The sequence below is a fragment of the Hypanus sabinus genome, chromosome 20 (genome assembly GCF_030144855.1).
Source record: "Hypanus sabinus isolate sHypSab1 chromosome 20, sHypSab1.hap1, whole genome shotgun sequence".
In the NCBI taxonomy this organism is placed as follows: Eukaryota; Metazoa; Chordata; class Chondrichthyes; order Myliobatiformes; family Dasyatidae; genus Hypanus; species Hypanus sabinus.
Genome location: NC_082725.1, coordinates 46,211,863 through 46,235,975, shown reverse-complemented (window position 1 = coordinate 46,235,975; position 24,113 = coordinate 46,211,863). Strand labels below are relative to the sequence as shown.

Here is a 24,113-nt window from a genome sequence, read left to right as displayed (position 1 = left end):
TATCATTTCGCATTTCCCCCTCCCCTCACTACTTTCAAATCTCTTACTACCTTTCCTTTCGGTTAGTCTTGACGAAGGGTCTCGGCCCGAAACGTCAACAGTGCTTCTCCCTAAAGATGCTGCCTGGCCTGCTGCATTCCACCAGCATTTTGTGTGTGTTGCTTAAAGTTACCATTCACATTGTTTTCCCCTCCACAGGTGCTGGCCAACCTGCTGAACATTCACAGCATTTTTTGTTTTTGTTTCAAATTTCTAACACTAGAGGTGTATTTTGATCTTAATTTTGTGTATGTGAAGAGCTGTGACTTTCAGGGACCTAGCAGTGGGAAGAGCAATTAGGCTGGTACTTTGTTTTTCCAAAATAACAAGCACAAACACCATGCAAAAGGCCTCCTTCTTTGCTATAAATGTTCTGATTTATAACTATGATACTTTTTTCAGCAATTCACATTGAAGGAGGGAGAGATGGATAGATCAATAGCTAGATAATGAATTGCTGTGGTGGATGAAAGAAATTCCATGTCGTTCCAAGTAACCTTACACCACTTGGGAGGAATCCTGAACAACAACGAACTAATGATATCAAACTAGCTCCATCTTAGCAGGATTGCCTGCGTCCTAATTACAAATATATCCCATGAATAAGGAAGAGAAAATCGATCCAAGGTCTGCAGGGTCTCAACCCGAAATGTTGACGATTCCTCTTGACCCAATAAATTCCGCCATGCAGAATCTGTTGCTCCAGATTTGCAATCTCCTGCTTCTCCACGGACAGAACGTTTTTTTAAGGTGAGACCACCAATGTTTTATCCCCCTTCCCAGACACCAGCATTACGAGGGCACTGATTTTTACGGCTTCTACCAGGAATTCGGTACCTACTTCCAGCAGCCACTCATTTTCCGCTAGGTAGCTCTGAGCTACAGTCCCGTCCGTGCCGGTCACAACGGCGAACTCGGCGCAAACACCCTCACGGTAACGGCGCAACACCCCATCCTCCTCCTCCTCCCCGCCACCAGGCTGCGGGCTGTCCGCTGCTTGGCAGTCCGGGCCCAACAGCCTCGGCCTCTTGCATTGCGGCCCGCTCATGGCGGGACGAGCCGCGGTTCGCATCCGGCGCCGAGCCTCCAGCACCCCCAGCCGGCAGGCCCCGGCGTAGCACGGGCAATGAAGCGTTACTGAACCTTTAGGGGCAAGCGATGCTGCCCAACTCTGGGAATTTACCGTGTATCTGACCCCCGCCAGCCGTAAAAGTAAGTTCATGTCAATCCCCCCCCCCAGTTAATAAGCAATAACTTATGTTAATTATTGTCAAATGGGTATAGAAACATAGAAAACCTACAGCACAATACAGACCCTTCGGCCCACAAAGCCGTGCCGAACATGTCCCTACCTTAGAACTACCTAGGGTTACCCATAGCCTTCTACTTTTCTAAGCTCCATGTATCCATCCAGGAGTCTCTGAAAAGACCCTACTATATCCGCCTCCACCACCGCTGCCGGCAGCCCATTCTACACACTCACCTCTCTCTGCATAAAAAAACTTACCCCTGACATCTCCTCTGTACCTACTCCTAAGCACCTTAAATCTATGGTCTCTTGTGCTAGCCATTTCAGCCCTGGGAAAAAGCCTCTGACTTTCCACATGATCAATGCCTCTCAGCATCTTGTACTCTTCTATCAGGTCACCTCTCATCCTCCGTCGCTCCAAGGAGAAAAGGCCAAATTAAACCTTAATGCGCACATTTCACAACTACAAATTGGGTTACTGCTTGGATTGAGATAGTTTATGTTTACTTGTATATGGTGCTTATATGATGAGCCTGTGATGCTGCAGCGTTTTACATTACACCTGTGCATGCAATTGTGCATTCGACAATAAGCTCAACATTGACTTCATCTTTTTTTTCTCAATGCAAGAAGGTTTTCTGCCTCCATCCTTCTGAGTACCAGAACCCCACTTACCATTGCTGTGAATGTTTTTGTTTCTCTCCTTCAACCCTTCCACTTAAAATCTATGCCTCCTGATTGATATCTCTGCTGAGATAAACTAGGTCCTTCTTCTCGTGCCTCTTACAGTTCTACATATACCGTATACATATGATCTCTAAAAGTCAAAGAGACCCCATTTATCCAAAAACCTGAAGCCCTCCAATCTATGCCAGCTCTTTAGCCATGCGCTCATTGGTCTTCATACCCATTGTGATGGTATTGAGTTTGCTAACCGCAAAGTTCTAAACTAAAATGAAGGCATTAGGCTGTATCCAATTTTGATAGCTACGGGTATCTTCACTAAAGGGAGGCTATGCTATTGCTATCCAACCTTCAAAAGCTAGTTCACTTTCCTGCTTGTCCTCCATGGCGAATTTAGCTGCCAATACCAACTATTTGAGTGGTGGGTTCCCTCTATCCACCAAGAAGAAGATAGTTCCAGTTAACAAAATAGTTTAAACACAGTTCATTTATTTTCTGTGATGCATGTTTAAATTAAACTATATTTTAAACACATTTAAAACTCAGAGGTTTGTGATCTTATGTTACGAAATCCCATAACTGGATCACTTACCAGCAAAGATAGAGAGGTCCGTTGAAGTCTGATGATACTATTTTTAAAAGTCTTTATTTATGAAAGGGGCACAAACGTAAGATTAATACAAACACTCAGATAATGTACGTAGTCACTACTTAATCTAAAAGCACGGGTCTAATAATAACCATCAATAAGAAACAGCTCGATCGTTTGTCTAGGGGAGAATATAGTGTCCGATGGAAATATAAAAGTCACTCAAATTCCTGCAGGCTTCTGGCTTTCGGGGAGGGGGGGGGGCTGCTGAGTTTTCACTTGTTGGAGAGAGAGAGAGAGATTGGTGAGAAAAGAAAAACTTTCCCGGGTCTTTATGAAGCAAATCCGTTGAATCAGGGGAGCCGGCTTCCCCGTTGTTAGCTAAAAGCGGTTTTCCGTGATTCCAGCCACAGACTCCAGGCCCGGAATCTAATGCACGTGGCTTCCTTCAAAATGGCTTCCCACCACTGCGGGATCGCTAGTGTGTCTTCTGGTGCGTCTGAAGGGGTTGTCCCCCCCAGACCCTCCTTTATACTTCCTCACAGGGTCTCCGATGTCAATCAGGTTGGGTTGATGCAATCTCTCTCTCAACCACCCCGAGGGCTTTACACGTGGTCTCCATGAGACAATAGTCAATGTCGCCTTATTTTGCATCGCGGTGGAATGCGGTATTCGGCACGTCTCTCTCTCTCTCTCCCACTTCCTGGGTCCATTGACCCCCCCTCAACTAGTGCTCTTGCGATTCTCACAAAGGAGAGGGCTGCGGACATAACACTTATAAAAGACTTCCAAATAACAAACCATTTCTAAATCACAAAGGAATTCCAAAACACAGGTACAATTCCTACAAGCTAAAAAGACATACTTCCAAGCAACAGACAAACTAGTCACCTGTCACAGAAACTGATGGCAGGGGAATGGATTCTCTTTCACTCTGTGTTTCTGTCATTTCTCTTGATGTTCCTGGACTATTCCTAAAAAGCATGAACTGCTCTCTACATTTTCACTGTTTTTTGTCCCCTTGGTGACTTCAGAAACGTGATATTTTTCAGATACATTTTAACTCAAGTGGTCTAAAAGCTTCTGGAGACGGGGATCCCAGATACCCACAATAAATGCTGTAAAGCTGACTCTGTGAGTACACAAACCTTCCAACCATTAACAGATCAGGTATTTGATGCGCTAAGTAATAAAACCAATCTGGTCTGCAAACTTCCTTGAACTAAACAACTTAGCCAGTGTTGTCTAGTTTGAAACAAGCCTAATTAACATACCCCATTGTCTTACACTGCACCTCTTGAGCAGGTAGCCCAGCTGCTGTGGGGCCAGCAAGTCTGCTATACAAACAGTGTTTGTTTTCAAAGCTTTCCTCTGAATTTCAAACTGATTATTACTTTCCATTTACATTAAGAACTGAAGACTAGCTCCCATTTACAACAAGAAGCTAAACAGAATATTGATTGGAAGTTTGTCTTACTCAAAAACAACTCTTCGATTTTTAGAAGTGTCAGCAGCTAGTATTTAGAAAACTGAGCTTGGCAATAAAAGGCCACCTGGCCCTAGACAGTAAATACCCATCACACCATTGCCCTCTGTATGAAAGTTTCCCCTTAAATCCCTTTTAAATCTTTCCCCTCTCCACTTAAGCCTATGTTCTCAAACCCCAGACTCCATTACCCTGGGAAAAAGATTGTGAGTACTCACCTTATCTATGCCACTCATGATTTTTTATATATCTCAACCTCCTAAGCTCCAGGAAACGAAGACCCAGCCTATCCAGACTCCCCTGTACCTCAATCCTGCTCCTCACCACCTTCCTAGTAACATCCTCAAAGATCTTTTCTGCATCCTTTTCAGCTTAATCCCTACAGCTGGGTGATGGGAACTGTGCTTGATATTCCAAGTGTAGCCTCACAAACAACTTGTACGATTGCAAAATGGCATCCCATGGTAACCCATGCCCAAGAAGAGATCCCGATTATCCAAAAACCGGAAGTCCTCTCACCAGTACCAACTCTTTAGCCACACGTTCATCATCCTTTACACACACTATCCTCTGTGTGAAAAAAAAAATCCCTTTAAGTCCCTTTTAAATCTTCACACTCTTGCCTTAAATCTATGTCCTCTAGTTTTAGACTCCTCTACCCTAGGTCTTTCTGCAAGACTTCACTATTATACTGTAGCAGCTTGGGACGTTCCTCTGGTAAGCAAGTTTGAATGTGTGTGTGTGTGTTTCCTCTGGGTGCTCTAGTCTCCTCCCACAGTGAAAAGACTGTTAGTAGGTTAATTGGCCATTGTAAATTGTCCTGTGACTAGGCCAAGGTTAAGTTGGTGGGCTGCTGGGCAACATGGCTTGAAGGGCCAGAATTGCCTGTTCCAAGCTGTATCACAATAAATTAATCAATTAATTAAAATGAAAAATAACTGACTTCTCAAGAACTTGATCAAATTTGTGAGGGATGAGTTCCCATGAACAAAACCACATTCTTATCCATTCCCGCCTTACCCAATGCTGATAGATCCTTTCCCTCAGAATGCACTCCATTAACTTTCGCACCTATAGCGTTAGGCTCACACTTGTAGTTCATTGGTTTATTCTTGCATCTCTTTTCAAATAAAGGCTTGATAGGAGTCACCCTCCATTTTTCCAGTACCTCACCTGTGGCTAAAAATGGTACAATTATTTCTGACAGAATTCATGTAACTTCTTTTCTAGCTTTCATGCATGCCTTTTGATCACTCGGTCAGGCACGGGGATTTATAGAGATTTTACGAGAAGATAAAAGATTAGCTTTATGTGTCACATGTACATCGAGACATATAGTGAAATACGTCAGTCATTGGTGTCAATGACCGACACAGTCCAAGGAGGTGCTGGACGCAACCCGCAAGTGTAGCCATGCTTCCGGCACTGACATAGCCTGTCACAGTTTATATCTTTGGAATGCTGGGGGAGCAGCAATGCAATGATGGGAAAAATGCACAAGCTTCTTGCAGACAGTGGTGAGAGTTGAACCCCAACCTTATAGCTGATGTTGTAAAGAGTTATGTTAACCATTGAAGGTGCTGCCTTCATTTTCCACCTTAGTACACCTGAAGGTATTATCCACCTCAACATGCCTTAGAGCACCAGGACAATCTCTGCTGTAATGTAGACATGGTCCAATACACCACTGTTAATTAGCCTTAATTCCTAAGCTTTCATGACCTTTTCCACAGTAAATGCAGATGAGAAATATTTAATTATTACCTCACCTATCTCTTGTGGCTCCTCACATGGATACCCACCTTGATCCTTAAGAGGACCTATTCCTTCCCTAGTTACACTTTTGGTCTTTATATACTTTTTCTTTTACCTTATCTGCTAAAGCTACCTCATGTCATTTTTTTGTCACCCTTATTTCCTACTTAAGTGTACTCCTACATCTCTTATTTTTCTCCAAGGATTCCCTTGATCCCAGCTGCCTAAACCTGACATTTGCCTCCTCCATTTTCCTGACCTCAATATCCTTCAACATTTAGGGTTCCCTAATCCTGCAGGCCTTGACCTTCACTCTAACAGTAAAATGCAGTTCCTAAACTTTTCTTATCTCAATTTCAAAGAGTCCCACTTGAAAAATATACAGTCTCTCCGAATTCGCCTTTGCAAGTTCCTCTCTAATGTCTTCAAAATTATAATCTGTAATTCAGTCCTCATTGTTCTCATATAATTATTTAAAAACTAATAGAGATACAAGAGATTCTGTCGATGCGGGAAATCATCAGCAACACACATCTTGTCCCAGCATTAACATCCCCCTGCTGAGATTCCCCCACCCCCCCCAACATATTTTGTGTGCATTGCTTAAAACTAACAGAATTGTGGTCACTGATCCCAAAGTGCTCCCTCACAGAAGCTTTTGTCACTTGGCCTGCCTCATTTCCCAACAGGAGGTCAAATGTTGACACTTCTTGAGTAGAACCTTTTCAATTCTGTATGAGAAAACTTCCCTGGGTACATTTAACAAATTCCGCTCCCTGTAAGTGCTTTGCCCCATCAAATGAAACACCCTCTTCACATTGACTGTATCTAGGTCTTTCAACATTTCACACAAAATGCTGGTGGAACACAGCAGGCCAGGGAGAAGGGCTGTCGACGTTTCGGGCCAAGACCCTTTGTCAGGACTAACCGAAAGGAAAGATAGTAAGAGATTTGAAAGTAGTGGGGGGAGGGGGAAATGTGAAATGATAGGAGAAGACCGGAGGGGTTGGGATGAAGCTAAGAGCTGGAAAGGTGATTGGCGAAAGTGATACAGAGCTGGAGAAGGGAAAGGATCATGGGACGGGAGGCCTCAGGAGAAGGAAAGGGAGGGGAAGCACCAGAGGGAGATGGAGATCAGGCAAACAACTAAATTTGTCAGGGATGGGGTAAGAAGGGGAGGAGGGGCATTAACGGAAGTTAGAGAAGTCAATGTTCATGCCATCAGGTTGGAGGCTGCCCAGCCAGTATATAAGGTGCTGTTCCTCCAACCTGAGTGTGGATTCATTTTGACAATAGAGGAGGCCATGGATAGACATATCAGAATGGGAATGGGACGTGAATTAAAATGTGTGGCCACTGGGAGATCCTGCTTTTTCTGGCGGACTGAGTGTATGTGTTCAGCGAAATGATCTCCCAGTCTGCATCAGGTCTCTCCAATATATAAAGGACCACACTGGGAGCACCGGACGCAGTATACCCCACCAGCCGACTCACAAGTGAAGTGTCGCCTCACCTGGAAGGACTGTCTGGGGCCCTGAATGGTGGTGAGGGAGGAAGTGTAAGGGCAGGTGTAGCACTTGTTCTGTTTACAAGGATAAGTGCCAGGAGGGAGATGGGTGGGAAGGGATGGGGGCGAAAAGCAGAAAGAGGGAGGAGGGAAAAATGTGTTTGGTAGTGGGATCCCGTTGGAGGTGGCAGAAGTTACGGAGAATTATACGTTGGACCTGGAGGCTGGTGAGGTGGTAGGAAAGGACAAGGGAACCCTATCCCGAGTGGGGAGGCGTGTGGATGGGGTGAGGGCAGATGTGCGGGAAATGGGAGAGATGCGTTTGAGAGCAGAGTTGATGGTGGATGAAGGGAAGCACCTTTGTTTAAAAAAGGAAGACATTTCCTTCGTCCTGGAATGAAAAGCCTCATCCTGAGAGCTGATGCAGCGGAGATGGAGGAATTGTGAGAAGGGGATAGCCTTTTTGCAAGAGAAAGGGTGGGAAGAGGAATAGTCCAGGTAGCTGTGAGAGTCTGTAGGCTTATAGTAGATATCAGTAGATAGGCCATCTCCAGAGATGGAGACAGAAAGTTCAAGAAAGTGGAGGGAGGTGTTGGAAATGGACTAGGTAAATTTGAGGGCAGGGTGAAAGTTGGAGGCAAAGTTAATGAAGTCGACGAGCTCAGCATGTGTGCAGGAGGCAACGCCAACGCAGTCGTCGATGTAACGAAGGAAAAGGGGGGGATGGATACCCATATAGGCTTGGAACATGGACTGTTCCACAAAGCCAACAAAAAGGCAGGCTTAACTGGACCCATACGGGTGCCCATGGCTACACCCTTGGTTTGGAGGAAGTGGGAGGAGCCAAAGGAGAAATTATTGAGAGTAAGAGCTAATTCCGCTAGATGGAGGAGAGTGGTGGTAGAGGGGAATTGGTTAGGTCTGGAATCCAAAAAAAAGCGAAGAGCTTCGAGACCATCTCGGTGGGGGATGGAGGTATATGGGGACTGGATGTCCATGGTGAAAATAAGACGGTGGGGGCCAGGGAACTTAAAATCATTGAAAAAATTCAAAGCATGAGAAGTGTCACGAACATAGGTGGGAAGAGATTGAACAAGGGGGGATATGACAGTGTCAAGGAATGCAGAAATGAGTTCAGTGGGGCAGGAGCAAGCTGAGACAATAGGTCTACCTGGACAGGCAGGTTTGTGGATCTTGGGTATGAAGTAGAAACGGGAAGTGCGGGGTGTGGGAACTATGAGGTTCGTGGCAGTGGATGGGAGATCCCCAGAGCTGATAAGTTTGGTGCTGGTATAGGAGACAATGGCCTGGTGCTCCTTAGTGGGGTCATGATCAAGGGGTAAATAAGAGGAGGTATCAGAGAGTTGTTGCTGTGCCTCGGCCAGGTAGAGGTCAGTACGCCAGACTACAACAGCTCCCCCCTTATCAGCAGGTTTTATAATGAGGTTGGGATTGGTGCGGAGGGAGCGGAGAGCAGAACGTTCGGAAGGAGTGAGATTGGAATTGGAACAGGGTGTGGTGAAGTCGAGACGGTTGATGTCCCGTCGGCAATTAGCAATAAAGAGATCCAGAGCAGGCAGAAGACCAGAGCGGGGTGTCCATGAAGAGGAGGAGGGTTGAAGACGGGAGAAGGGGTCATCGGTGGTGGTAGGAGAATCTTTGTCAAAGAAGTAAGCTCAGAGACGGAGCCGGCGGAAGAAGAGTTCAGTGTCATGGCGAACGCGGAACTCACTGAGGTGTGGGCAAAGGGGGACAAAGCTGAGGCCCTTACTGAGGACAGAGCGCTCTGCCTCAGAGAGTTGAAGGTTGGAGGGAATGGTAAAGACCCTGCACGGATAAGAGATAGGATCAGAGGGGGGAGGGAGGCTGGTAGTGTCAGTGGAGAGGGAAGGGTTGGGGTGAGAGGAAGATGGAGCCTCTGAGGGCCCAGGAGCTGACGATGGGATCTGAGGGAGAAGGGATTGAAGAGTGGTGGTGGGGGAAGGGGAGACGGGAGACACAATCGCAGCATGTGAAGACCCGGCCTGGAGTTCAAGGCTGGAGTCGCAGTCGGTGGCTGCGCAATCGCTTTGAAGCTGTCCATGGTCGTTGGAACCCGTATTGATGGTGCTGTAGTCCAGAGTTTCAAAATGCCCTGGGTCGCTGGGGCAGCCGAGATTGACTACCGGGGCGAATCCATGGCCATTGGAACCCGTGGTGATGGTCTGGAGTCCGGGTTTTCAATATGCCCTGGGTCACTGGGGCAGCAGAGATTGACTACCGGGGCCGGGGACGCGATACGAAGTCCATGCTCTGGGGTCTGCAGATGGAAGATCTTGCGATCCTTGCAGGATGAGATAAAGTCAAAGAAACGGCGATTGCACGCATGGATCCGACAGAGGATGAAATAACGGACAGGTCCATTACGGCTTCAGGATCCGTTTTCCAGCTTCTCAATTTGGACCTTCTGAGGATCCCAGGTACTCACATTTAATTGACTCTGCCTCCCGTTGTTTCTCCCATTGAGCTCTGAGGGCAACACTCTCCGCCATGAGAAGGTACCTGGCGTCCCTTTCACAATCCCTTCCACGGCTCCGGGACACCTGTTTCTCCGTTTGCAATGGACCTGTCCGTTATTTCATCCTCCGTCGGATCCATGTGTGCAATCGCCGTTTCTTTGACTTTATCACGTCCTGCAAGGATCGCAAGATCTTCCATCTACAGACTCCAGAGCATGGTCTTCATATCGCATCCCTGGCCCTGGCCGTCAATCTCGGCCGGGTCTTCACAGGCTGGTGTGGTATACTGCGTCCGGTGCTCCCGGTGTGGCCTTTTATATATTGGTGAGACCCGACGCAGACTGGGAGACCGTTTCGCTGAACACCTACGTTCGGTCCACCAGAAAAAGCAGGATCTCCCAGTGGCCACACATTTTAATTCCACATCCCATTCCCATTCTGATATGTCTATCCATGACCCCCTCTATTGTCAAAATGAATCCAAACTCAAGTTGGAGGAACAACACCTTATATACTGGCTGGGCAGCCTCCAACCTGATGGCATGAACATTGACTTCTCTAACTTCCGTTAATGCCCCTCCTCCCCTTCTTACCCCATCCCTGACATATTTAGTTGTTTGCCTGTTCTCCATCTCCCTCTGGTGCTTCCCCTCCCTTTCTTTCTCCTGAGGCCTCCCGTCCCATGATCCTTTCCCTTCTCCAGCTCTGTATCACTTTCGCCAATCACCTTTCCAGCTCTTAGCTTCATCTCACCCCCTCCGGTCTTCTCCTATCATTTCACATTTCCCCCTCCCCCCACTACTTTCAAATCTCTTACTATCTTTCCTTTTGGTTAGTCCTGACGAAGGGTCTTGGCCCGAAATGTCGACAGCGCTTCTCCCTATAGATGCTGCCTGGCCTGCTGTGTTCCACCACCATTTTGTATGTGTTGTTTGAATTTCCAGCATCTGCAGATTTCCTTGTGTTTGCCCTTTCAACATTTGATAGTTTTCAATGAGATTCCCCTTCGTTCTTCTGCATTTCCAGTCAGTACAGGCCTAGAGCCATCAATTGCTACTCATACAATAAGCCTTTCATTCCCAGAATCATTCTTATCACTCTTCTGAACACTCTCCAAAGTCAGCACATCCTTTCCTAAATAAGGGGCCTGAAACTGCTCACAATGCTCTAAGTGAGGCTTCACCATTTCCTTATAAGGCCTCAGCATTACATCCTTGCTTTTAATTCTAGCCCGCTTGAAATAAATGCTAACATTGCATTTGCTTTCCTCACCACTCACTTAATCTACAAATTAACCTTTAGGGAATCCTGCATGAGGACTCCCAAATTCCTTTGCACTTAACAATGTTGAATTTTCTACTCACTTAGAAAATAGTATATGTTTATATTCCTTCTACCAAAGTGCATGACCATAAACTTCCCAACACTGTATTCCATCTACCACTTCTTTGCCCATTCTCCTAATCTGTCTACATCCTTCTGCAGACTTCCTGCTTCTTTAACACCACTTGCCCCTCCACTTATCTTCATATCGTCCACAAACTTGGCCACAAAGCTATCAATTTTATCATCCAAGTAGTTGACATACAACATAAAAAGAAGCAGAATCCTATGGAACACCACTGGTCACCGGTAGTCAATCTGAAAAGGATCCCTTTATTCCCAGTCTTTGCCTCCTGTCAATCTGTAAATGCTCTATCCATACTAGTATCTTTACTTTCTTGTCACCAAACAATTGATACTAGTGCGTACAATCATCACAGCGATATTTGATTCTGCGCTTCGTGCTCCCTGAAGTACAAATCGAAGTAAATATAATAAAAATTTAAATTATAAATCATAATTAGAAAATAGAAAAGGGAAAGTAAGGTAGTGCAAGTCAGGTCTGGATATTTGGAAGGTACGGCCCAGATCCGGATCAGGATCTGTTCAGCAGTCTTATCACAGTTGGAAAGAAGCTGTTCCCAAATCTGGCTGTACAAATCTTCAAGCTCCTGAACCTTCTCCCGGAGGGAAGAGGGACAAAAAGTGTGTTAGCTGAGTGTGTCTTGTCCTTGATTATCCTGGCAGCACTGCTCCAACAGTGTGTGGTGTAAAGTGAGTCCAAGGATGGAAGATTGGTTTGTGTGATGTGCTGGGCTATGTTTACTATCTTCTGCAGCTTCTTCCGGTCTTGGACAGGACAACTTCCATACCAGGTTGTGAAGCACCCTAGAAGAATGCTTTTTACGGTGCACCTATAAAAATTAGTGAGGGTTTTAGGGGACAGGCCAAATTTCTTCAGCTTTCTCAGGAAGTAGGGGCACTGGTGGGCCTTCTTGGCAGTGGACTCTGCTTGGTTAGACCAAGTCAGGTCATTTGTGATATTCACCCCGAGGAACTTAAAGCTTTTGACCTGTTCCACCTGCGCACCACTGATGTAGATGGGGTCGTGTGGTCCGCTACTCCTTCTGAAGTCAACAACCAATTCCTTCGTCTTGCTGATATTGAAGGATAGGTTATTGTCTTCGCACCATGCCACCAGGTTCTTAATTTCCTCTCTGTACTCAGACTCATCATTACCCAAGATACGGCCTACAATTGTGGTGTCATCAGCAAACTTATATATTGAGTCCGATGGAAACTTGGCTATACAATCATGGGTGTACAGTGAGTATAGCAGGGGGCTGAGTACACAGCCTTGTGGGGCACCAGTGCTCAGAGTGATTGTAGATGAGAGCTTGTCCCCTATTTTTATCTTTTCTGTAATACCATGGGCTCTTATCGTGTTAAGCAGCCATATGGGTATCACCTTGTCAATGGCCTTCTGAAAATCCAAATACACAACATCCACTGATTCTCCTTCGTCTATCCTACTTGTTATGTCTTCAAAGAATTCCAACAGATTTGTCAGGCAAGATTTTCCCTTAAGGAAATCATGTTGACTTTGGCCTATTTCGTCATGTGACTCCAAATACCCCGAAACCACATCCTTAACTATCGATTCCAACATCTTCTAATCCTCTGAGGTCAGGCTAACTGGCCTAAATTTCCTTTTTCTGCCTCCTTCCATTCTTGAAGAGTGGAGTGACATTTGCAAATTTCCAGTCCTCCAGCATCATGTCAGAATCTATTGATTCTTGAAAGTTCATTACTAATGCCTCCACAGTATCTTCTACTACCTCTTTCAGAATCCTGGAGGTAGTCCATCAAGTCCAGGTGACTTGTGTACCTTCAGAACTTTCAGTTTCCCAAGTACCTTCTCCCTAGTAATAGCAGCGGCATTCACTTCAGCCCCTTGACACTCTCGAACCTCTGGCATATTACTATTGTCTTCCACAATGAAGACTAATGCAAAATACTTATTCAGTTCATCCATCATTTCCCTGTTCCCCCTTTATTACCTCTTCAGCATCTTTTTCCAGCAGTCTCACCTCTCCTTTACTCTTTACAAATCTGAAAAAACCTTCGGCTAGCTTACCTTCATATTACATCTTTACCCCACTTACAGCTTTTTTTGGTTGCCTGGTGTTGGTTTTTATAAGTTTCCCAGTCCTCTAACTTCATACTAATTTTTGCTCTATTGTATACCCTCTCTTTTGCATTTATGTTGGCTTTGACTTCCCTTGTCAGCTATGGTTGCTTCATCCTGCCTTTAAAATATTTCCTAAACACAAGCTACTGCAGATGCTAGAAATCTAGAGCAATACATGCAATATGCTGGAGGAGCTAAGCAAGCCAGGCAGCATCTATGGATGGGAATAAACAATCAATGTTTCATCAGTGAGACCCTTCATCAGTGGTGTAGCGGCATCAGCACTGGACTTTGAAATGAATGGTCCTGAGTTCGAATCTGGCCAGATCCCAACCTGGGCAGCAGCAGTATCTGTGCAGAAGAAAGGCCTGACAATCTGCTTTCATATCTTGCCAGAAAAACCTTATGGACAACTACACTATCCATAGGGTCGCCATGAATCAACGACGACTTGACAGCACTCAACTGCAACTGCTTTAGCAATCCTGCTGCAAGCATATTGGTCCCGCTCAAGTTCAGGTGTAGTCTGTACCTGAGGGGGACCAATATCTTCCCCAGAAGAGATCGTAATGAACCCCTGCCCCCTACACCAGTCACACATTCATCAGCCAAATCATCCTCATAGGAAGCAATCCAGAGATTGTGACCCTGGAGGTCCTGCTTTTCACCTTTCTATCTAGCTCTCTGAATTCTCATTAGGTCCTCCTCCCTTTTCCTTCCTATGTCATTGGTACCAATATGTACCAAGATGTCTGGCTGCTCACCTTCCCTCTTTAGAATGTTGTGGATTTAAAGTGATCCATAGGGCTCACATGACCAAGGATCAGCTATCTTGTTTTTATTCGGATATATCTCCCTATTGTGATATATGTAACAATGGAGAAACTTCACTAATTCATATGTTTTGGACATGTCCAAGTCTTGAAAAATACTGAAAGGAAGTATTCCAAACTTTCTCTGTACTTCTCAAAGTAAATTTTAAGCTTAACCGTTTGACTGCCTTATTCAGTACTGTTGGAGGAAAAGATATTATTTTGGAGACACCTGATTTGCACATTTTGGCTTTCATTTCTCTTACAGCTAGGAGGGCACTCTTGCTTAAATGGAAGGATGTCATTCACGCTCAATGGTTACGTGATGTTATGTCATGCTTAAATTTAGAGAAGATCCGTTGTTCAATTTCTGAATCTAGTCAAGACTTTCAAACGTTGTGGGGACCATTGTTGAACTATTTTCAAAACCTTTGATTTGCTCTTAAGGTACAGACTTTGGCTAATAACATATTTCACTATATGATAAGGATTTTTTTTCCTTTTCTCTTTCTTTACTAAACAGTTTCAATCTTGGTAGTGGGCTTAGATTCTTTTTTTTTGTATAATAAGATTATCACATTTCAATATTATGATTTAATTTGATTTACATGAATATAGGGTAATGAGATTCTAAGTGTGACTCAAATATAATTAATTTGATAATATTTTATGCTTTTTTGACTTATACATCTTCTTGTACTCTGTATTCTTCTATGTAGAAATTAATAAAAATGTTGAAAGAGAAAATGTTGTGGACATGATCTGAGATGTCCCTGACCCTGGCACTGGGGAGGCTGTATACCATCTGGGTCTGTCTATTACATCTACAGACTCTCCTGTCTACTCCACTAACCATGGAATCTCCCATCTCACAGCATTCCTCCTCTGGCCACTTCCCTTCTGAGCCACAGTGCCACACTCAGTGACAGAGACCCAGTCTCTGCAGCTTCCCCCCATGCCCCCCAGTAATGTGTTCCTCCCCAGTGGAATCCAAAACAGTATACTTGTTCTTCAGGGAAACAGCCACAGGGGGTTCTCTGTACCAACTGCCTACTTCCCTTCCCTCTCCTGACAGTCACTCACTCCCCTGCCTCCTGCAACCTAGGGGTTTCTACCTCCCTGTAGCTCCTCGCCACCTTCTCCTCAGTTTCCCTTAGGAGCTGAAGGTCATCAAGGATGTAGCTCCAATTCCTTTAACGCATTCACTGCGGAGCCTCGACTCGGTTCACCTGGCACAGATGTGGTTTTAGTGGTTACTTTAAAATCAACCAAAAGCACTGACAGGCTGAAGCCAGAGAATCGACGCTGTATGACGTTCTTCCCAATAACAAAGTTCCATATAGAAAAAAGTGTGTCCTATTATTTATTGTCAAACCATCAAAGATGAATAATCTTATAGCGATAAAACATTAACAAAACTAAATTAGTAATAAGGCAAAATAAGCAAATCCAAGTAGTATACTAGCTATAAAACTAAGCAATACTGAGGGTAATTGGTGATAAACGTAGTTAGCAATCAACAGAAAAATATCATTCCTCGGCTCCCTCTAACTAACTAACTTCTACAAAGGACAAATACACAACTATACTCATTTACTTCTGGCACACCTAAACCACATGACAGATTACCTTCGTAAATGCACCACAAGATACAATACAGACAGAAAATAGACACATAGCTCCTATAGGGTGCAGAGGAGATTTACAAGGATGTTGCCTGGATCAGGAAGCATGCCTGATGAGAATAGGTTGAGTAAACTCGGCCTTTTCTCCTTTGAGTGATGGAGGATGAGAGTTGACCTGATAAAGGTGTATAAGATAATTGAGAGGCATTGATCATGTGGATAGTCAGAGGCTTTTTCCCAGGGCTGACATGGTTAACATGAGAGGTCACAGTTATAAGGTGCTTGGAAGTAAGTACAGAGGAGATGTCAGAGGTAAGTTTTTTGCGCAGAGAGTGGTGAATGCGTGGAATGGGCTGCCGGAGACAGTGGTGGAGGCAGATATGATAGGGTCTTTTAAGAGACTCCTGTTCAGGTACATGGAGCTTAGAACAATAGAAGGCTATGGGTAACCCTAATTTCTAAAGTAAGTACATGTTCGGCACAGTATTGTGGGCCAAAGGGCCTGTACTTTGCTGTAGTTTTTCTATGTTCCTATATTTCTATCCCTACACCTTATAATAATTACAACTACATATTACCAAAAATAGGAGCCGAGAAATCTTCAAGGATAAACATCTTGAAATTCTGTTTTCTTTTTCCAGTCAGGTCATGTAACAGTCATCTAGGCCAGAGATTACCAGCACAGCCCAATACAGTGTGATCTTTACCACCACTCTCTGACTCAAATTGAATTAAAGTTTTAAGTCTTCTAAATCCGTAGTTCCTCAAACCTCTGCCTCCCGTAAAAGACAGATCTTGGTTACAAGCTTCTCCAGACAGTTGGTCTTGGTTTTGATGCGCACCTGTCACACAAATCCTCTTCTGTCTGGAAAGATTTGAATGACTCTTCCCATGATCCATAAGTTTTGAGGTGCTGTGTTATCAACTATAAGCATAATGACACCTGGGAGAAAATTGTGCTTTATACCTGACCATTTCTGACATTCTTGTAACTGTGGTAAATACTCCTTGACATGTTTTGGATGTGCTTCCATCTACAACTAGCATAAATTACTTCCTTTTGGAACTCTTCTGGTTGTAAAGGTGATGGGTGTTAGTGTTTCCAAATCATTGGGATCAGAGGATACCTTAGTAATTGAAGGACCATTGTAAATAGCCTCTACTTTGTAAGTACTGTGTGGAAACCCTCTTAATCAAGGTTCTGTACCTTCACAGTGGAATTGAGGACCTTTCACAGAGACCCTGATCAATCTCTCCAATATTGCTCCATGATTTGAACCAGCCAAGGGTTTAAAAATCCACTTAATTTCTTTCTGAAGATGGGCTTCACTGATCCGTGAATGATTCCACTTCTCAATGGCTTCTCACAACTCAGACCTTGCTCCAACAAAGTCTGTTGCATTATCAGAGCTCAGTTCACGAACCCGTCCTCGACTTGCTATAAAGCATCAAATTGCACCAACAAAGGGATCTGAGTCTGAAGAAGATGCTGCTTCAACACGAACAGCTCACATCACTGGACAGCTAAGTATGACCTCATATCTCTTCACTGTACTCTGCCTGCTCTTCACCTCAAAAAGGTCAAAAGTGATCCACACCTACACATGTAAATGGAGGTTCATCTGAAAAGACCCTGTTCAGAGGTAGATCTGCCAGCTGCTGGCATTCTGAAGATGTTTGCAAATGTCAACAAACAACATATTTAGACATGTTTCTTCTTATAGCTGTACTAGCCCTGGGAATCTGGTATTTTTGGCATAACCTGGATAATATGTGGTTACGGCCACCATGTCCTGCATCTTGATGTACGTGCCTCAGAATGATGTCTGAGAAATGGAGATCCCTTGCTGGATGTTTAGACTCTTCAGGCACGGTTGCCCTAATAAGCCATCTCCCAACTCTCAAGTACTGGATTGAGCTTGAAAATATGCCTGCTCTTTTTCACCCTTTCCCCCCCCCTTTGCAAACTTGAAAATTCATTTGGAAATCACTTTCTGAATGATATCCATTTTAGCCTTTCTGAGATCTTCACCGAGAGACAACCTTGGCTTTTTCAATCTCTCTCTCCCAAGAATAGCCTTGTTGTTCTTCACCCAAGTCAGACTGAGCAAGAGCAATGTTCAATTGCTTCCTCTTCTAACTAAGGAACAAGAACAAGTTCATAAATGTAGGAATCCAGGCCACTGTCTTCCTCAAATGAGTCCAAGATGAGAAGTTATGGATGATACATGTAACCACATTTGCCTCCTCGTCAATCTGCGTAGCATTAATTGTAGCACTGCTCTTGACTTCCAGGTCATCCAGCTGGAGGTCTTCAGAACCACTGGGATTCACAGGCTATTCCCTTTCAGATTGAAGAAGATACTGAGGCCCTGACACCCATGTCTCATTCTTCAGGAATGCATTCACCTTCAGCCCTCTAGTACTACATCTGCTGGGTTGTTTGAAGTACTTACATACCTCCATTGAGATGCCTATGAGACTTTTAGAATTTCTGAAACTCAGGACCAGGAAGTTTCATTCTTGATATACTTCAGCACAGAAGTACAATCAGTCCAAAACACTGAGTCCTGAAGCTGCACATGCAGCTCCTTCCTCCACGGTGTGTCCACACAGCTTACCGTTGTAGCAGTGATGAGCTCCATACAAGGGTTGGAATCTGACTTCAATGGAGCTAATCTAGATTTGCCCATGATAAAAGTACTGTGCACCTGAGCGCAGGTGTTGTGTAACAATATGGTCACTGCTCCATAGTTATCTTTGATTGCATGTAAAGTGGTGTAACTGTGTAGCAGCAACTTCTCCAAAATCCAGACAATCAAACATCTAACTATCTTGAAGCCTTCCAACCGGCAGAGTTCTTCCAGCCAGCTTGTCCACTCATGAGCCACTGATGTAGGTACAATGTCATCCCAGTGCAGCGCTTTCTTACACATATCTTGTTGGATCTTCCTCACAGACAGCACCACCAGACTCAAGATTCCTAAAAAAGATTAAAGAAGGAACTAACTGTGGAGAGATCCTCCTTCTGGTACATTATCTTGAATAGTGATCTTAAACTTGAAAGTATCATACTGAATGCACAATTGCACACGCAGTACTCCCTCCACTGAAGATAATCTTGACCCAAATACAAATGCTTTGTGTCCTTCACTCTTTGGTTTTATGGTATCACAACTAGAACACCATGTCTGTGCTTATCTACTTTGTGAGTTGAAATCTGCCTTTAGCACAAATGGATACAAGGTCATGATAAAAAGACACCACTTCTTCCTCAGAGGGCACTGACACAAGGCAGTTATTAACATAGTGTTAATGAGGAGTAACTCTGATGGGCAGAAGGGTACAAAGTCGCCCCCCCCCACCTTTCTGAGAATCGCAAAATCGCTATTATTTCGGGTCTGATACCAAGGAAATGAAAGAGATTGACAACGCTCATGAAAAATTAATGAGAGAGAGGCCCACAGATTGGAATGTCTCCTATTGACAAAAAGAGAGATTACTGCTATTGTCTCTTGGAGAAGGATTGTGTATTGAGTACTGTTCTATTCATTGAAACTCCTCAGGGAGCAACCGGAGAGGTCTGGTTGATGGGTTGCATCATCCCAACCTGATTGACACCTGAGACCCTGTGAGTGGGGATAAAAGTAGGGTCTGGGGAAACACCCCTCAGACGCACCAGGAGAGAAGCTACGAGACCGGTGGGGGCTTGTGTGTGTGTCCACCCTTGCCTGGGTGACGAGTCCTCCGTGGAATGGTCTAGCTAAAGGATGGAGGGGTCATACGTGAATGGCCACAACAACAACGCATCGAAGGATCAAGATCGTAAAAGGAAAGTCGGCAAGTTAATAGCTGTTACTCTCTCTCTCTCTCTCTCTCTCTCTCTCTCTCTCTCTCTCTCCAACAATTGCTACACAGCAACCAACAACTACCGCAGCCTGCATGAACTGAACTGAACTTTATATTTCCATCGGACAATTCATTATCCCCTAGACCAGGCATGGGCAAACTACTGCCCGCGGGCCATATGCGGCCCATTAAGCTTTTTAATCCAGCCCGCAGAACTTGATGAAATTATATTAATGAACCTTGTTAATGTTTTTTTCCCGCAATTCTGGCGTTTTCCCAATAGATGACGCACTCTATATACATTGACCTTTTTTGAGGTGCAGCGTACTACTGCACATTTGCGCTTTACTCTTTGTTTGGCTCGACCTATTTGTGTGAACAGGCCTTCAGCGTCATGAACATCAACAAAGCCAGCCACAGATCCAAGTTAACTGACCAACACCTCAGATCCATCCTGAGAATCGCCACAACAAAACTAAATCCAGACTTTGATGCGCTGGCTAAAAAGGGAGACCAACAACACTGTTCCCACTGAAATTAAAAATAAGTTTCTTCATTGTGTTATGTAAAAAATGCATTTGAAAATATTTTTTTCAATAAGCCTTACATGTTACATGTCATTTCTGTTAAGTGATGGACATGAGTAGTGCGCAGGTGCACGTACGTTCTCAAAATAAAAAATGCGCTCCAGATCAAATAACGCGCTCCGCATACTGGCGCACTCTCACTGTTCTGTCATTGTGCTGGTCGTTGTTGAGTTTTGGCACAGGGGACAATTGAATAAGAAGGAGCAGGACAAGTAGACCTGCATCTCCTACCGTTTTTGAAATAAAGACAGTCAGGAGGAGAGTGATGATGATAATATCTTGAAGGATAACAGAATTTTCAGTGCTTTAAAATAATAACTGTTACTATTAAAAAAAAGCTGTATTTTATTCATTTAATTTTCAGTGTTTTAAAACTCATTTCAATAAATAGCTAAATACCATGGGACTTCAAAGACAGATATTTTGTTGTAATGCATTTGTTCATTTTCAATTGAAATTAAAGCACTTGTTTTCTACATATCCCACGATATTTTCTCTTATGAGGTGTATTACCAAAACACTCCATCCATCTGCTCCTGGTCCAGCCCCCCTGTCAAATTTTAGAACCCTTTGTGGCCCACAAGTCAAAAAGTTTGCCCACCCCTGCCCTAGACAACGATAGAGCTTATTTCTTATTGATTATTATTATACCCGCACTTTTAGGTTTAGTATTGATGACGTATGTTATCTGTATATTTGCATTGATATTATTTTTGTGTATTTTTACTAATAAATACTGTTAAAAATAGTATCATCAGACTCCAACGGATACACCTATCTTTGCTGGTAAGACACCCAGTTACGGGGTTCGTAACAATAGAAGCAATGCAAAACCTTATCCACTATCTCACAGCTTCTTCATTGTCTTCTATGCATTTTCTAGGAGTGAAGTTTTCACAGCTTGGCAATGAAGTTACTCCAAAGAGATGTAACACCATTCTAAAGTCCACTATATCCTGGCTGAGCTCACAACCATGTCACCCGAGAAACCACAGCAGATCTGCATCTTCCACTGGTACTTGAACTTGATGAAATATTGATTCAATATCTGCCATGATCACCACTGGTTCTTTTCTGAATCTGGTTATGACTCCAATCAGTGAGCTAGTAAGATCTGGTCCCTCTAAAAGCCAAGCATTAAGTGATATTCACTGAAAAGTCACTCCATAGTCAAACACAACTCTGAGGTTCCCTTTTCTGGGGTGATAAACAGCATGATGTGGAATACACCAGACTTCCCCATCACCACATTCCAGATCATCTGCTGGCATTCTTTCAGCATATCCTTTGAGATGACATCCTTCATGAAAGCTGTGTAGTCAGTATGAAATGACAAATCCCACTTAGACCTCTTCTTTAGATTTAGAGCATGCTGTTCTTCAATCTTCCTGTTATTGGGCACATCAATCTCTTCCTTTCTCAAAAGTAAGTTAATCTGGCAGTGGACATCCACCAGTTTTGCAGAATCCATAACCAGCTCCCTGAACTTGTGATATCCTCTTAATGAATCAGGTCGTTGTACCTGACTGCATTTAGAGAAGTCTGCCTAGAGCTGGTGCTGCCAAACCTTGTCCAAATTCAAAACCAAGATCCTGTTAACTTTCAGCTCAGGCTGTGCACAGCCTCTTCCGGCACCATGGTCTCCTTTCAGTGGCCCATTCACAGTCCACCCAATATTGTTCTAATTCCATAGGGTCCATCATTAACACTATGAAACACATGCAATGACTCCAACACTTCAGGCACAGTTACCCCATCAGCAGCTGAATTTCCAAATTAACATCTGGCAAAGTGATATGCTTCAGGTGAGAACATCCCTGGAGATCCTTCTGTCATGGAATGTTCCCTCTCTGGACTGGCATATTTTCCTGTGTAGAGATGTTACATATTTCACAATAGTTTTCACCACATTGTGGAAGGTAAGACACATGTTCACTGTTGTACCAACATGACCTTCAATAGTTCAACCATTGTTTCCACATTCACTATGATTGCACTCCTATAGCCATCAATGCTTGTAAAAACAGCCATTCTGCCTTTCATGCTGAACCTTGGGAAGTAATGAAATTAACACGTGATGTTGCTTAACAACAGCTTCACAAAGATTAGTCAACTTCTCAAGACAAGATTGCACTTGTAAGGCATTTTCTCTAATTTTCATAAGATTATTAATTGACAGCATTAATCATTTGATTTTGTTGACGTTTGTTTCATGCTCCTTCCCAAGACCTTAAATTAGATTAGCCTTAGCTATAGCTTTAATTTCTCTTTTGTAGCCCTGACTCCAGAGTCGTTGGTGCCAAATCCATGCTTTGGTGCACTCATGTTACTTTGTCTAGCTGCCCAACTCTTAATTCAGTCTTTGTTCACTCTCAGCACTGGTGATATTCGATTCAATAATTGTAGGCAACAAACAAGCTGATTACACATCCACAGTGCTTAAACAAGACCAAACAAACAGCATTCAATTCAAATGTCAGCTGGGGAACTATTTCAGCACTTCAACAAAACAAAGCAACGAACCCTTAAGTAAACACCAGATGATTAAGCAATGGTTCCCAATGGGCAGGCAGCACTGACCATTCAAAACTGTGTTCAAACCACAAATACACCACACAAATCAAGAACGCTTGCTGATAACGCAAGCTGCTGGAGGTTCCAACATGTTGTTCTTATGCTGCGATTTCAATTTTCCCAACAGGTCCAAAGCAAACCTTTGCCATACCCAAACCTTTGGGTGTTTATTTGGCTTTTTTTTATTGACAAAAATGTAGCAGTTACTTTAAAAAAAACAAAACGGCTGAGAGACTGAAGCCAGGGAGTCAACACTGTATGACGTGCTTCCAAATAATGAAATTCCAAATTGAAAAAAGTACGTTCAATCCTTTATTACAAAACCAGCAAAGAGTAAAGATCCTATAACGATAAAAAAACTAACAAAACTAAATTAGTGATATAGTGATCTTAGCATTCAAATTACTGTAAATAAGCGGTTGAATTAGCAATATAATGATTTTAATCATCTAATTAGTGGACTTCATGATCTAATTAGAGATATAACTAAGACAGGCATGGGCAAACTACGGCCCGGGGGCCATATGCGGCCCGTTAAGCTTTTTAATCCAGCCCGCAGAACTTGATGAAATTATATTAATAAACCTTGTTAACGTTTTTTCCCCGCAATTCTGGTGTTTTCCCAATAGATGACGCACTCTATATACATTTGTGGTGACCCATTTCCTGGCACATCCGAACCGGCTCACAATTAGCCAGCATTCCGGCTAAGGGAGATAGCCTGCGGGGATTTGCGAGCACAGAGCTTTGGAGCCTCTGCGCAGGGAGGCAGGTTGAGGGAGGCTTAAAAGTGAGGCTGCAGATTTCGAATAAAGTTTTTTTCTTCGACTGCAGTTACCTACGTGTCGTAATTTTAGCGCTGCATGTAGCACACCGCTACACATTGACCTTTGTTGAGGTGCAGCGTATTACTCCACATTTGCGCTTTAATCTTTGTTCGGCTCAACCTATTTGTGTGAACAGGCGTTCAGCGTCATGAAATTCAACAAAGCCAGCCACAGATCCAAGTTAACTGACCAACACCTCAGATCCATCCTGAGAATCGCCACAACAAAACTAAATCCAGACTTTGATGCGCTGGCTAAAAAGGGAGACCAACAACGCTGTTCCCACTGAAATTAAAAATAAGTTTCTTCATTGTGTTATGTAAAAAATGCATTTGAAAATATTTTTTTCAATAAGCCTTACATGTTACATGTCATTTCTGTTAAGTGATGGACATGAGTAGTGCGCAGGTGCACGTACGTTCTCAAAATAAAAAATGCACTCCAGATCAAATAACGCGCTCTGCATACTGGCGCGCTCTCACTGTTCTGTCATTGTGCGGGTCGTTGTTGAGTTTTGA

General features: G+C 43.8%; 1 protein-coding gene and 1 long non-coding RNA gene across 2 annotated transcripts in view; one reads left to right on the top strand and one right to left on the bottom strand.

Annotated features, from left to right (window-relative positions):
• The window catches only part of LOC132378495 (tyrosyl-DNA phosphodiesterase 2-like), a 24,864-nt gene extending 23,627 nt beyond the window's left edge, over positions 1–1,237 (bottom strand). The window contains exon 1 of the mRNA XM_059945448.1: positions 881–1,237. Within this exon, the coding sequence (XP_059801431.1) occupies positions 881–1,111 (231 nt within the window). The 5' untranslated portion in view covers positions 1,112–1,237. The remainder of the gene's footprint in view (positions 1–880) is intronic.
• Positions 72–24,113, top strand: LOC132378500 (uncharacterized). The gene is made up of 4 exons (XR_009507058.1): positions 72–789; positions 3,614–3,695; positions 14,402–14,580; positions 21,078–24,113. It is a non-coding gene; the product is annotated as an uncharacterized LOC132378500 (long non-coding RNA).